Source organism: Schistosoma mansoni, chromosome 1 (genome assembly GCF_000237925.1).
Source record: "Schistosoma mansoni strain Puerto Rico chromosome 1, complete genome".
In the NCBI taxonomy this organism is placed as follows: Eukaryota; Metazoa; Platyhelminthes; class Trematoda; order Strigeidida; family Schistosomatidae; genus Schistosoma; species Schistosoma mansoni.
The window spans coordinates 5,563,760-5,579,379 of record NC_031495.1 but is presented as its reverse complement, the minus strand read 5'-3'; the positions used below and the strand labels follow the sequence as shown (position 1 = coordinate 5,579,379).

Genomic DNA, 15,620 nt, shown 5'->3' with positions numbered 1-15,620 from the left:
CTAAGTCACGAAACGTCAGAAAATCTAATTTTTCTACTCATTGGGATATTAGAAATATATTATTTATTTATTAAATACTTCATTATTAATACTGAGATAAGTTATAAAGTATTATCTTATTAGTATCCTGGATCAACCTAATCCATACATTCATTGAAAACCAGAAAGCTCTGAACAACTGTTTCTCCTCATTAAGTAGTTACTTAGCAGTGCGCGCCCATGAAACCACTGGTGAAGGTCTAACCCAGGACTTTTAGTTTAATGTAGAAATCCTTAGTCTCTAAACCAATGTCAATTGCTTCCTGGTGTTCAGTGAATGTCCAAGTTATGTCGATCTGTGGTGTCAATATCATTAAATAATTTCCATATACCTTCATATTAGTGAAATATTATTTACTTATAAAATTTATAATCTAACAAAATCGGAAAACGTCCACCTGAAACTTGTCAACTACATCCAACCATTTTACATTCCAGCATAGTGCATGTCATGTCGAATCACTTAGGCTAGTGGATACATTGCAACCTGATCGATAGAATCAAATCAGCACTAAAAGGACTAGTAAAACATGACGTTGATCATTCTACAGTGAGCAATCAAGAGTACACAATCAGAGATCTTATAAAAAGCTAGGCTTATTTACTACTTAATTATTTAAAGAGTAAATTCATTACATTGAGTGGTTACACTGTTTATTGTAATAAATAATGGTGCTATGCATTAAAGCTTTTTAAATTTCCGGTAACATGAAAACACTACTAAATACTTAGTTATTAGAATCATATATGTGACAGGAAATCAAGTGTAGCTGGGAATTCCAAGGTTAGAGATTACATGCAGTCGTGTAGTCAGACATAATAAGTATTTAGAGCTTATTAATCACTTATCAGCCTATCCTATAACTCACAATCATATACAAAGTCATCAGAACAAATGTGTGATATTAATGGGATACTTAAACATGCTCATTTCAATTTGAATTAGACATTGATATCGCTGTTCACAATGAAAATGAAAGCTTTGCAATCAAACTCTCTATTTCACCGATCATAACAGCATCAGAAGTTGCACCTCATTGTAATATACCTATAAAGAAAAGGCATTATGAGAAGTTATAACAAAACATGATGATAATTTGTTAGAATATTGACTGTTGATTATCTAAGGAAAACTACTGTGGAAATGGAGAACCAATTTAAACAGGATTCATTAATAATGATTCATTAGATCACTTACATAGAAATTAGGATAAAATAATGTTTTAATAATTTCTAATTTTTAATTACACTCTAATTGATGCCCACGACAAGTGATCAACCTAGTGAAACAAACTGGACAATTACTTCATTCTGACTTCAGACTCCTCGATGGAGCACATTTGTGACTTCACTAAATATCAAATAGGCAAATTTACGGTTTCATAACGCAAGGCATATATTTACATAATTGAATCACAATTCAATGATCCATAAACCTAATTTCAGCAGACCATTGAGAACATTTTCTTAGAAATTGGAGACATACATTTAATGAGCAAATAACACTTGGGGACAACTGGAAAAGAGGTGATAACAGAGTTAGTTAATCGGTGGTCAATGCTTCTCGGGGGGTAACAGGTGTAAATGAGTAAGTAGCATTATGACCATTATCTAATACTAATGATGAGAACTCAAATTAATGTCTATTCGGTTAATTTAACACGTCATGATTACTTATTAGGATCCTAAAAAAATCCTATCCCAAAGCTAGTGACTATCGGGCACACAATTATTACTATTACTGCATAGGAGGAAGTTGTAAAGATATTTGCAAATTTTAAATGTGATTTTTTAGTTTCAAAAATATAGATTCAATTGACTCATGATCTTCAACTATTGAAATGACTGTAATATCCACAAAACTCCTTCCGATATTAATCAACATATGCTCACTAGTGACTGACTTCAAGAGGTATTTCTTGGAGTTCTAGTGAGAAGCAGTGACCAGTGGAGTTCAACCAGATCTGTTGTGGGGTAATAACTCACTGAAGACATTAGTGGATGTGTCACTCAATTTCGTGGATCGGTTATAGTTAGACAGCAACACCATTGGATGCCAACCGACTCAGTGGTTTAGAGGTTAAGCGTTCGCGCGCAAAACTGATAGGTCCAAGGTTCGAATTTTGCGAGGCGGGATTGTGAATACTCACTTCTGAGGAGTCCCACAATAGGACGAAACGACCGCCTAATGCTTCCAGGTTCTCCATGTTGGTCTAGCTTCAATTCACTCATGATCTCAACCTATTGAAATAAAGAGATTACTTTTTTTTCAAAAAATATACAAAAATGTTACCAAGTTTATCTTAATCAATACATATATAATTAAAACAATAATAATTTAATTACCAATTAGACTATAAATGATCAATGGATTTAATATATCTCCATAATCTTTTAATAATTGTACAGTTCTAAATGCATAATTAAATAAACCATTATATAATTGTTTGATAGTTAACATTATATAATGATATGCTTCAGCACCTCTCCATGGTTGATCAATTAAACGATTCATTACATTTGTTTTAATTAAATTCATATTAGAATTTGAATATTGAATTGAATTATAGTTTTGTAAAATTTCTGATTCTTTATTTATTATACCATTATTATTATTATGTATGGTATGATCTTGTTCAGTTAATAATAGACCAGCAAGTGTAGAGCTTGCCATTAATACACCCTAGGAAATGTATCGAGAGAAAAAAGGAATCCAAGATAGATGGATACGTTGAAAAAATCAATATGTTTTCCATGATATCGATTAAGTTATAGATAAGAAAAAAAGAGTTTTAGTGAAGTTTTGTTCTATGAGTTGGATGGTTTGGGCCGTGGAGCTTTCATTTTTATTCTGAATGACATTATCAGCACGAATTTCAGGTAGAAGTGAAGTGTTCGAATTTCGCCACATATGACCAATAGCTCGTTCTGTCGATACCAGTCTTGATCGGTTGGTGTTGACCTTTAACCTATCACTGGTTACTTCTTCATTTTGATTGTATCTCTCACTGATTTGATTCTTGGTCCTATATTTGTCCATGATTTTTCTGAAAAATAATGACAAGTTAAAGGTCGACAATAACCAATGAAGATCGAAGTCTACAGAACAATCTGTGAGCCATATGTGGAGAAATTCGAACTATTCACTTCTACTTGAAGTTTGTGCAAATGATGTCGTTCAGAATAACGATGAAAGCTCCACGATCAAACCATCCAGATCAGAGAACAAAACTCCACCAAAATCACTCACCTGAGCTACAAATCTACTCCACCATCTCAAAAGCGTTTTGATTTGAAGATTGAATATTTGTAATAACATCAAGTATATAAAGGTTTATATTACTTTTGTGAGCCTGAAATTATTAATTAGATAACTAGCAAATGTAAAGCGTCAACTTTGATTGACTGACCTTTTTGTCTTGAAACATTGCGTCATATTATTTCAACATAATCACTCAAATATAATCATTGTAAATTAACTGATACATCTTGTAGTGAAATCAAAATAAATGGAGATAATGTGGGAAATAAGAGTCACAAATGTTCAATTTTTCATAGAGAATAACAAGTAAAAATAGTGTATGGACAAGTTTAGTACACTCATTTGAAATATTTTGGAGCGAATAAGTACATTTCTCATTGAAAAACATAAACTGATCAATGTTGGACCACCACTGAAAATTCTGGATGGTTGTTTTATCCCGGTATAGGACTCCTCAGGAGTGGACATCCACGATCCCTCACGTAAAAATTGAACCCAGTACCGGTTTCGCGCGCAAATGCCTAACATTCAGACTACTGAGCTGGCATTCAGTGGCGTTAATGTTGAACTTCAATCGATACACGACATTTCATGACAATTTTTATTAGGTGGTTGTAAGTATTCAACAGGAAACCCTACTAGACCGAGGATTAAAGCTTGCTTAGTTACGCATGTAATTCCGTATGGAGGAGCACAGGCCACTCACCACGATTCTCCACCGAACTCTCTCCTCGATAATCTTTTCAAGTTGGTTTCAGTTGTCCTTCATCCTTTTGATGTCTGCTTCCAATTCTGGATACAATGTATTCTTTCGCCTTTCCTCATTTCCGTTTACCTTCAGGATTCCAAGTTAGTGATTGCCTTGTGATGCGGTTTGGTGATATCCGCAGCGTATGTCCCATCCAATTCCAGCGTTGACACTTATCCGTAAAATATACTTACAATTCTAAGGGAACTTGGCGATACTTGTAGAATTTGAACCTACGTCACCTAGCTTCACAATCTTAGAAAATGCCATTCTATTCACTGTTGACCTACTTTAGGAATGAGACATGTAGTGTATTAATCATTGCTCACTAATAAAAAAAACTATGTGCATTTTTGTGGTTGGGATTCATTTTATGTAACTCTTAGACACTTAAATAAGGATTAGCCAATGAAAACAAACGAAAGCTGATCAACTTACTTCTCCACAAGCAGGATTTCTTGGTTTTACATTAGCTTGTAATTTATTTTGTTCATAGTATTGTTCCATTAATAAACCAATAAGAACATACATCTTTTTCATATACAATGGAGATCTATTAGAAGACTGTTTAATTTTTTGAACTTCCTTTATAAATAGTAATAAAATAATGGTGAGAACTCTTTATGAATTGTCTCAATGAATTTAGAATTATTTAAATATAGTTAAAATCATGAGTCTATTGAAGCTAGACAACCATGAAAAACCTGGGAGCACTGGACGGCCGTTTCGTCCTATTGTGGGACTCCTCAGCAACGCGCATCCACGATCCCGCCTTGCGAGATTCGAACCCAGGACCTATTAGTTTCGCGCGAGAGCACTCAACGGATAGACCACTGAGCCAGTTAGCATCCAACGGTGTTAATGTCTAACTTCAACCAAATTACGTAGAATATTACAAAAGTAATAGGATTGTAACAGTACCTTAAACTACTCTCTTAATTTATTATGAGGTATAAATTGTTCAAAAGTTTAAAATAAGCAATTACAAATCTTTGGTAAAATAGCTTAAAATTGACAACAGTAGGATAGATGCTTTAATTCTTTCTATCTGAAATTTATGTATTAAACAATGTAGCTGATATATTTGTACACCAATCTAATTAACCATAACTCCGACTTCCATAAAATGAATGAGACTGCTTTTATTGTCTTCTTTCCAACTGAATGATTATGGAGAGAAAACGAAGTTGGTATAAAGACTTTTCATCATAGAGATCTTAGAAGAGTTGAAGTACATTCAAGATAGCTCAGTGACGTATCGATTGTTCAGTGATGATTAATTAGTCTTATCAAAGTCAGTAATTTTTAACTGAATACAAAATCGCAGAATTAATCAATACAAGATAAAATGCATGGGAACTAGATAAAGAACCGCATGTTACAGAAGCTGAAGAAACTGAAAATGAGTTGAAAGCGGGCTGAACAGGATAGTCTTTAAGTATATGAGAATTTGAAGACTGATTTTACTCTTCTTATGTTGTATTTGGGGATTTCATATCACCAACAGTAGCTTCAGAAACCTATTTATACCATTTTCATCCATATTCTTGTTTACTGTAGACCACATCAAAATTTCTTTCTTACCAAGGACTAACTTTAGTTAGATAACCGTCGAAAAATAGGAAATACTGAACAGTCATTTCGTTCTAGAATTTAGACAACTCTTAAGTTTGCATCCTCGACTGCAGAAAAAATGTATGGCCGTTTTTATTGTGTTTATTTCATTCGTTTTTAGCAAAAATACAACAATAACCTTCCAGTTTCATTCAAACTATACTTCAGCGCGTGAGATTAGGTTGGAAGAAAGCTACGGGCAGAGAAACCAAGAATTAGTATCAGTCCATGAAGTGATTAAATGTGGAACTAAACCGTGTTGGCAAATGTTGACTACCAGGTTAGGGTTCATACGATTTTCTTAAAAAAATGATTGAGGATGTTAGATTTCATGGCTTTGAATTAGTCTCAATAGAGAAGATGTATTAACTCTTTATCTTCAGTTGGTTCTTACATTATATGTTGCTTATGACCCAATGACTCTTATATTTTTTATTTCTTAAATTTAATATTTTTTTCTGGAATAATTTTCTTTATGCTAAATCCTTCCTTGTGCTACTGATACTGTTACTGCTTTTACTACTCTGATCATTCTATACGAGGATTGGCGGTATGTATGTTTTGATGACAATTGTTTATACGGTCGAGCTGGAATCAGATACAGGCCACACACACATATAAATATGATTATATAATTTTAGTCATTTCAGCGATATCAAACACTTTGGCTCAGAAGGTAAACCGATGAAGATTAGAGGCAGTCCGCATAGGATGCACATATGCCAAAAAGAGACTGATCAATTGCAGTCCAATATAACAATGGGAGGATACAAATAAAACAACAACAAGTGAATATGTTTGTATAGAGTTCTTTTTCTTCTGAGAAAGAATACCATCCAGAAGTATTGGTTCATCCCATGAACTTGTCAAAAAAAATTGTGTTATGATGGTCAAATCGATTTGTAAATTTATTTGAATTAGTGCGGTAGTTTGAGCAATAGTTTCACTCTAGAGAATAGGCTTACAAAATCCGGATAGAATAAACCTGAAAAGACAAAGCTACCTTTCTACTTCTCAAGTAAGTAGTTAATATTGGCGAAATGTTTTGGTTATTGTCAATCAAAAGAGTTTGACCATGGGTTATTAGCCTATTAAAAACTGAGTGATCAACCGTGAAAAACGGAAGAGACCAGTTAGTGTCCACATCCACCTGTCGTAAATTCAATAGGAAATATATATAATTTACCTTCAACAAATTCCTAATCCCAAAACCCCGGGTGACATTACAATTTACGTTCACATAGACCAAGCTGTTCAATTTGATAATTATTTAGAAAGAAATTATTAGTCCAGAATTCATGATTTCGGTACTACCAAGCCTTGATAGGTTAGATGATGGATTTATAAAATATTCTTTGTCTTTCTAAGTAGTATAATCAATACTTTAGTGGAAACTAGAACACCATCAGATTACGTTCAACTCCTGATCACACGTGGTAGGTATAAATTTGCTAAACTTCTAAATGGAACAACCCAACAGATACCACCACTTTAAATCACTTACTTTATACAATAATTCTGCAGCATCTAAAAATCGGCCAGCATGTTTATATAATTCAACAGCTTCAATTATTCTACCTTGTTCAATAAAACAAACAACTGACTGTTTTAATAAATTATCAATTCTTTTTTCTTGTTCTTGATGATGATGATGATCAGCATCTTGTGAATCGATAGATTTAGCTAGTTCATAGGCAACACGCCATTCGTTTAAACGTAAACAGACATCGATTGCTTCTTTACGGCGGTTACACTAAATAATGTGAAAATGTCCATTAATTTTTATTGAAAAATAGGTACACTCAGTTAATATGATATTGGCCTACTGAAAGGATTTTAAAATGGAATTTTAGGCCTAGTTCTCTGAGATTTCGCAAGACTCGTTACCAGTGTAAGTTAGTATTCTTTCGGTCAATTACTTGGTTATACTAAGCTCTAGCTAAGTTTTAAAGAAATATTTTTCAATTAAAGAGAGAAAATCGAATCCTGAAAATTGTCGCACTTTTACAAAGACTGAGGTTTAGATTGATCTTACCAATCACTGTCAAAAAATGAGATAGTACCGTTTAAAATAACAAATACAGCATCACTCTTAATAATCTTCCACTTCTAGGATATTGTTTCATACTGTTTTAAAATCACATTAAAAGTACGTAAGTTCTCGTTGTCTAGAAATGCACCTTAACTACGCTACTAAATGACCACCTGTTATATCCCGAAGAGAATTATGAATGGTTACTTTTGAGGACTGTTTATGGAGCAATATGATACGCATATTTCCTATAGCATAATTGTTAAGTAACTTAACTATTCATATTCATGTTCCTTTAATTATAAGCTTTATTTTGACTTATGGACTATTATTATACGATTTACCATTCTTGAGTTATCCTTAGTCCATTAATTACTGTCCCCCACATTCACAGCCACATTTGACCAAATCTTGTACAAATGTTATTTTCTATTTTATGGCACGATGTAGTCTGTCTGTTTGGTATATAAACCCAGTATGTTTGAGAAAAATGATTCATATTGTCGAAACTGTTATTGGTGTTCTGGACTTAACTGGCTGGGCTAGGCAGAAAGCAGGACTGATAAGCACTCAAGGCTGCTCATACAGAATTTGTGTATCATTGGGAGATCAATAAATTCACTCCTCTCTAATTGGCGGGGATCATCACGTCATATACTAAACAGGGCACGTACTCAAGCAATCGATATAACACCACCAAAAAGAACTCAATGTTCAAGTAGTTACACTGTATACTTTGAATAAAAATTAGAGTATTAGAAATAGAATTATGAAACAAACCTTTATGAACGCATGCACAGCTTGTTTTATCATACCGAGATTAGCAAACCTAAGACCAAAATCATAGAGTGCATCATGACAATCAGGCAATTCTTCTATTATTCTTTCAATTCCTTTATAATCTTCCAATTGGTATAAACATTCAGCAAATTTAAGCAAATCATTTCCTTGTTTATAATAATCAGACGCCTTATCCCTTAAAAGATATTTAATGTAAAACTATGATGTCGAGGATATAACCGGCATTTAAAAAAAAAACGAATCAAAGTAAAAACTGAATAAGGGAAATCTAAATTTAATCATCTAAGCTCAATCAGTCTACAAAGAGGCTCATCACCTAACATGATTTCAGGTTAATTCAAATAGCCATGTCTTTTATGTGGACTTTGTTGTGAATGAAATTTATGATACGATTCGTGATTTGTTATACTACGTTCATAGTTTAGTTGCTTTCATCAAGGAATGGTACTAAATTTGAAGCACTGATAACTATGAACACTAAACATCCATTTCTTATAGTAGTACCCCTTCTCACATGCCAGTTGTTTTAACCCATATATAGAATAGAATCAGGACTTTTATGTCTAGTAAAAGTGATCTGAGTTTGAAAATGTAAGCAAAGTGGAATATATTTCATCATTGAAGCCTTTTTATTGTAGTTTTGATTCTACAACTGAATAACGGTAAGAAATTCTAGTTACAATTAATTTCTAAAACTCTTATTTGGCGGAACTCAGCTTCTTGTTAAGTAAACGAACTGACTTGGTTAGGCTATACTCGCCGTTTAATGGTCAAGCTTTTTGGTGCTTTATCATTCAGATACTACTGCAAATTCAGAATTTTGAGAGAAGAACAACAGAATCTCCAGTTATTTAGGAATTTCGGTTTTCTGTAAGTGATCATTTGATTAACCATAATCTCAATACCTCAGTTGAATCTAAAAAGTCAGACATATTTCTCAGGATGAAACAGTCGTAGATTGAGCTAATCAGACATATCAGTTCAAGTTTAAATGATAAATGAGAGATCTCTACGGACTCACGCCACTGGTCAAAATCCGGTTTAAGTTTATGTATTTTTACATATATTTTGACTCGATTAGTCAATACAGTTTCTCATTCCCATCTACTGTCTCGCTCAATTAGCCAAGTGGGTTAGGATATAGGAAGCGTGTATAACAGTATTAGAAGTCATATGACCACTTAACACAAAACTATTGAGATTTTATTGTTATTTTCTTAACGCACAGAGAATATGTTAAAGTTATTAAATGTTTAATTCTGGGTTTTGTCACATGGTTTCGAGAGAGAGAAAGTCTACTTCTGATTCAAGGCTACTAAAATAGTTATAATACAACGCATTACATGAATGACAGCATATTACCTTAGTACTACTGTTAATCAAAGACTGATATAAATAGTTTATAAATACACCATACAACCATAGCACAATGCATTTATCTGTTGATCTATTGCCAGTTTGAACCATGAATAACAAAAATACGTACTTCGAAGACTATGAACTTATTTACACTAAGTTTCATTGGTTTTTGAACGTAAAACTTGCTAGAAGTAAATGCATTATATATACGTCTACTAATGGTTACATGTTAAACAGAAATATCCCTGTCTACATCAAACAACAACAATGAAGTTTGACGCATATACACTTACAGAGTGACATTATTCATAAAATATTTTTATTACTACAGTTTTTGACTGATTTCAGTTCGTAAAGCATAACACTTTGAAATTGTTATATCCTAGTGAAGACTTAAGTACAGGTAACTTCCAGGACCTATTAATGGACTATTACTCTAAATATATTCTTATAGTTTAACTATTGAGTAACTAGATTGTTTATATCTATATTCATCTTGTTATAAGCTTTCATTTGCCATATAGATTATTATAATTATTATACGGTTTACTGTTCCCAAATTATGTTCAGTTTATTGATTATTGTATCACACATTCACAGCCACATTTGGCTTGATTTTGTACAAATATTATTTCCTATTTTATGGTGTGATGCGGTTTGGTTTATAAACCAAGTATGTTTGCAATGAAGGATTCGTATAGCAGAAGCTGTAATTGGTGTTCTGGACTCAACTGGAAGGGCTAGGCGGATAAAGGATCAATAAGGACGCTAGACTGCTCATATCAGTTGATTTGGTACAGTGTAAGATCGGAAAAGTCGTATTTCGATTGGTGAATAAATCACGTGATAAAAAGCCGAACATAAGATCATAACGAATTGGATACGGCCTTCTTATTTTTGTAGTCATAATAAATTGGCGATGGCCTTTTATAAAGTCACAATAGAAATAATCATAGGTCTTAGTAAATATTCTAGCATATGAGAGAGGTTACTAGATAAGACAGAAGATATATTTTCAGTTATATTTTCCATTAAAAAATATAATCCATAAAAAGAAAAATAATAAATGATCTTACCATAACATTTGACTACGATAATAATCCCCAATACCATTCCATATTTCAGCTTGTTCTAAATCTTTCATTAAGATACCAGTATCTTTAGTTAATTGAGCTACACGAAACCAATCACCTAATCGTTTTCTTAATTCCACTGCTAAATCTGAACGATCATTATTTAACAGGAGTGTTTCAGCTTCATCATGTTTTTTGAAATAAACAAGTATTTCTGCCTTGTAAATATTGTTAAAACATATAAGTTCATTAATTTAACCAAATGTATTTGATATTCAAAGTGGATATTAGATACAAAAGATGACACAAAGAGTAAATAAAGAACTGATCATTCTTAATAAGGGAGTTCTGCTTGTTCATATTAGGTTTAACCTCGAAGTTAGCACAGAACACAGTATCAGTGCTTGGAGTCACAAACTTCTAGTCTGAGCCATGTTAGCAGATGCGGACTACCTGGTTGGGGTCCGCACGACTATCGTAACCAATGGTTGGAGACTCTATGTGACATGGTTCAGAATCGGTCACAATGACGTAGGTGTATACACTCTTTATCCTCCCTTAAACCTTGAGATTAAAATTGCTTCATAACGTTTTTCCTTCCTATACTATATCCTTATATACAACCTATCTTGTATATACTACCACCACTAAATTAACTACTTCTATGAATACGGTGTTCGTCTAGTTGTGCTAACGAGGTATGGCAACTTGGACCGATGCATAAATGTGCCTGGTCCTACGTTGTAACTGACTGACTGAATGACCTGTTTCAGGTGTTAAAGTGTGTTTTACAATTACTCCATAGTTTATAGACTATTGAAACTGTCTGATATTCAATTAAATAGCTTAAAAGTTATGTGTTATGAATTAGATACACAAACATGATGATTTTGACTAATTGAAGTCCCGTAGTCAATCTTACTTACCGTTCAAAGAGTGTTGAATTTCAATTATATTCGATTTTAAAATGGTGATCTTTGTGAACCTGTAATTGTGTACATGTTTCAAATGAACTTTTAAACAACGACTGACCTAAAGTTAATCAATTACATAGTCACGAATCAACCTAAAAACTTGATTTACGACAATGTAAAGATACACCAAGTCGACAAAAACAATGAATCACAAATGAGATCATAAGAACTGACTGATCTAGTATTTGTAGATCAAGTCTAAAAAAGACCTTCATTTGATTTAAACTTTCATTATATTGTCTAGAATGATCATAAAATTTGAATGCTACCAAATGCTTTAAGAACCGTGTTATAAAAGTCTCATAACTGATTAACGCAACGATGGATATTGGCTAGCAGTGGGATCCAGGACGCACGTTTTGTCTTATTTTGGGACTTATCAGCTGGATGTACATACATTCGAGAGTTGAAATTACTGCAACGTTTGAAGAAATATAGGTAAATAGTTTGAAACGACTAGTGGATCCCATTGAATTCTCTTTGAATCTATTCATGTGATACATAAATCTTTTTATAATTTTGTACTGTTTATAGATTGCTCACTTTGACTCATAGTCATATCACTTGAATTAATGACTTTATGTACCAAGATATTTAAAAGAATATACTCTAGGACATAATTAAAAGCACAAACTTCACAGATGAACGGTCCCTGCAAATCTCTTCTATTGTATAACCGTAATATTAACAGCTATTTGCTTACTAGTGAAAAGCTTTGAGACAAATTCCTGAAGTCCAACTTAGAATCTGTTATAGATGAACTCTTTTCGTAATAGAAACAAGTATTATCGACAATACTGGATTATTGTAGTGATACATATACATCGAAAATTCATATTGAGCGTTATCAAAGTAGAATATACAAACGATATGATTTTAACTGAGTAATGTATAGAAATAGTGTTTGCTTTAAGAATCGAATTTCTTGAGTTGAATCTCGGGTTATAGGGGGGGGGGGACTTCATGTACTAAAGAACCTTGATTTAGAACGAGGCACTCATATATGCTTACTTGATAATCAAGAAATGAGAGACTGATTCTATTCTTTAATACAGATATACGTTAAAGAAACCATCCTACAGTCAATTTCGATTATGGTCAGTTTTGGGTAAGCTTTTTTTATTAACTACTTAACAGACATCGTTGTTTGGATAATAACAATTTGCATATTCTTTGCACTGTTATACCACTAGAGCACATGACACTAGCCAAAATGTTGACTGCTTAAGTATCATTCAATGACTCATACTCCCCCCCATATATATATGCACGCAAATACTATTATCAGCCTGTGTTTTGTTTTGCTGCGCCCTTATTAAATTTGCCTATAAATTGACTATGTAATTGTTCGCTATTCGTTCTTCGCTTGTTCTCCTGTTCACTCGCTCGCTCGTTGATATTCGCTCAGGTGTTGTCAGCTTTCTGACCTGAGTTGTTCGACAATAAACTGTAGTTGCTGCTTTCCTTTGTCTTCTGATTTTACGCACCGTTAAGGTTAGAATTATAATGGTTATCGAAGTGAACGATTAACGAAGCGCGGCACTACAACTTCTATGTATTAAAATACCTAAGAGAGCGGATGTACATACAGTTACCCATAACTATTTCTATAAAATTGAAGAAAATTACTTTTCTAATTAACTTCGATTGAATATTTCTTAATCTTTTAATAAATTGTATTCCAGAATATTCTTGTAAATGAACAAATTGTAATTCAGCCATTTCTAAATTTTGTTTTTCCAAACAAGCTTCAATGAATAAATGTCTGAGGTAAAAAAAAAGAGATAAAACAACATCAATCTGTTGTGATATAAGCACAATAGAAAAAACCATAAAACAATTAACTGATATAACAAGAGCATAAAAATAATTTCTATTTCCACTATTATACTGTGGTGTGGACTACTTATATCCATATAAGTAGTATATGGTGATGGTTAGACATAGAATGTATTTTGGTAGAAGATCGATAAGGAACGAACAGGAATGAAGCGCAATCGGTATGAAAATGCATGAACAATGAAATCAGAGAAGACGGACTAATATTTGCAGAAGGAACAGTTAAGATTGTGACAATTGATTGTTATTCTGCAAATTAACTGTTCATTGTATGGTTATCAGAATTTAGTGAGATAGTCTGTAATTTGTGCTTTGAAACATTCGATTGTCCCCAACTACAGTTCTTGTTCATTACAATACTACTATTATGAGATAATACAACTGGTGACCAAGATCGACATGTCATACATAGACTGTATTACGTTGAACCAGATACGTGATTTACGACTAAATATAGAGAACCAAACTAGACAATACCATTTTCAACATAATCATAAGCAGTCTAATTGCAGTCCAGAGCGGAAATCAATCATTAGAAAAAAATCACTGTCAGTTATATGTGCCTGTTAGTTCACACCCAGTGGCCAATCACACGTTCATTTCATTGGTCACAAATCTTTAACTGTAAATGATCTTCAAATAAGACCAAAAACTAATGTCTAATGTTTCAGTGTTCAATGGCTATACAATTTATATCAGTAATCATGACAATAGAAACCGACATTAAAAATGAAGGATAATTATATACCACATTTTCAGACTCTTTAGAAACGCATAACATTGATACTATATTGAATCAAACATAAAACCTTCAAATTAATTAAGTCGAGGGATGGGTAGACTTACTTGCCGGTTGTAATGTTTGTTTGATGATATTTGGTTGAATACTATCAGCTGTTGAATAGTTCCCTTATGATTATGTTGAATTTCAAAACGAAATAGTTATCCGGATTAAATTTTAAATCAAACTGTGAGTAATTATTTAGACATGTTTTAAATTATGGGTTTATCATTGTTTTCCCCATATAATATTTAACCACAAAGGTTTCGTGCATACAGTAGATAAGCAAAGTGTTGTTAATATGAATGCTTCAATAAACTTCAGTAAGCAAAAACTCTCTGCTTATTGAATCACTTTGACTGAAAACACTGACATACTCTTAGCTCAAAGAATAGAGTTCCTCGCTTGTTAATTCTGTGATTTGATTGTTCATGAACTGACTCTGAGAGAAAGGTCTGTCTTATTATGAAATATGTATAGCATACATCACAGAGATTTACTAATAAATACTACTACTAAGATTTCTATATAGAATATAAATAATCAGGAAAGAAATAAAATTTTCTGATTCGGCGGATACCCATTGGAATTGGTACCATCTTGAAAACAGATTTTATTATAAACTGGAAACAGTTGGTATACTAATTTATTCACTAGGGTACTGGATAACCACTATGTTTTCGTTGGTAAACCAACAAACTACAATGAACTACATGTTAAGTCTCTCATCGTATTCAGCACTTCTCGTGTTTATACTTTTTAAAGAGCTTATACAAATACGTAATTAAGCAGTATGAATTTAGTTTTTTCATTAGATACGATTATTTAGTTGGGTTGTGATAATGTTACTAATCAAAAGTGACATTTTCATAATATTAAGATGTTAATTCATAGTACAATGATCTTCATCAGTTGGTTAATAAATAGCCTTGTATAACACAATGTTTAATTAACGGTGTTGTATCCCGAAGAGAATCATGAATAGTTACTTTTGAGGACTATTTATGGAGCAATATGATACGCATATTTCCTATTGTATAATTGTTAAGTACCTTAACTATTCATATTCATGTTCCTTTAATTATAAGCTTTATTTTG

General features: G+C 32.7%; 1 protein-coding gene across 1 annotated transcript in view; it reads right to left on the bottom strand.

Annotated features, from left to right (window-relative positions):
• Positions 1-15,620, bottom strand: part of Smp_124350 (putative wd-repeat protein) — a gene marked incomplete at both ends in the record, with an annotated part of 36,165 nt that overhangs the window by 2,586 nt on the left and 17,959 nt on the right. The window contains 6 exons of the mRNA XM_018793063.1: positions 2,386-2,722; positions 4,488-4,634; positions 7,168-7,416; positions 8,476-8,671; positions 10,932-11,146; positions 13,532-13,667. Of these exons, the coding sequence (XP_018647613.1) occupies positions 2,386-2,722; positions 4,488-4,634; positions 7,168-7,416; positions 8,476-8,671; positions 10,932-11,146; positions 13,532-13,667 (1,280 nt within the window). The remainder of the gene's footprint in view (positions 1-2,385; positions 2,723-4,487; positions 4,635-7,167; positions 7,417-8,475; positions 8,672-10,931; positions 11,147-13,531; positions 13,668-15,620) is intronic.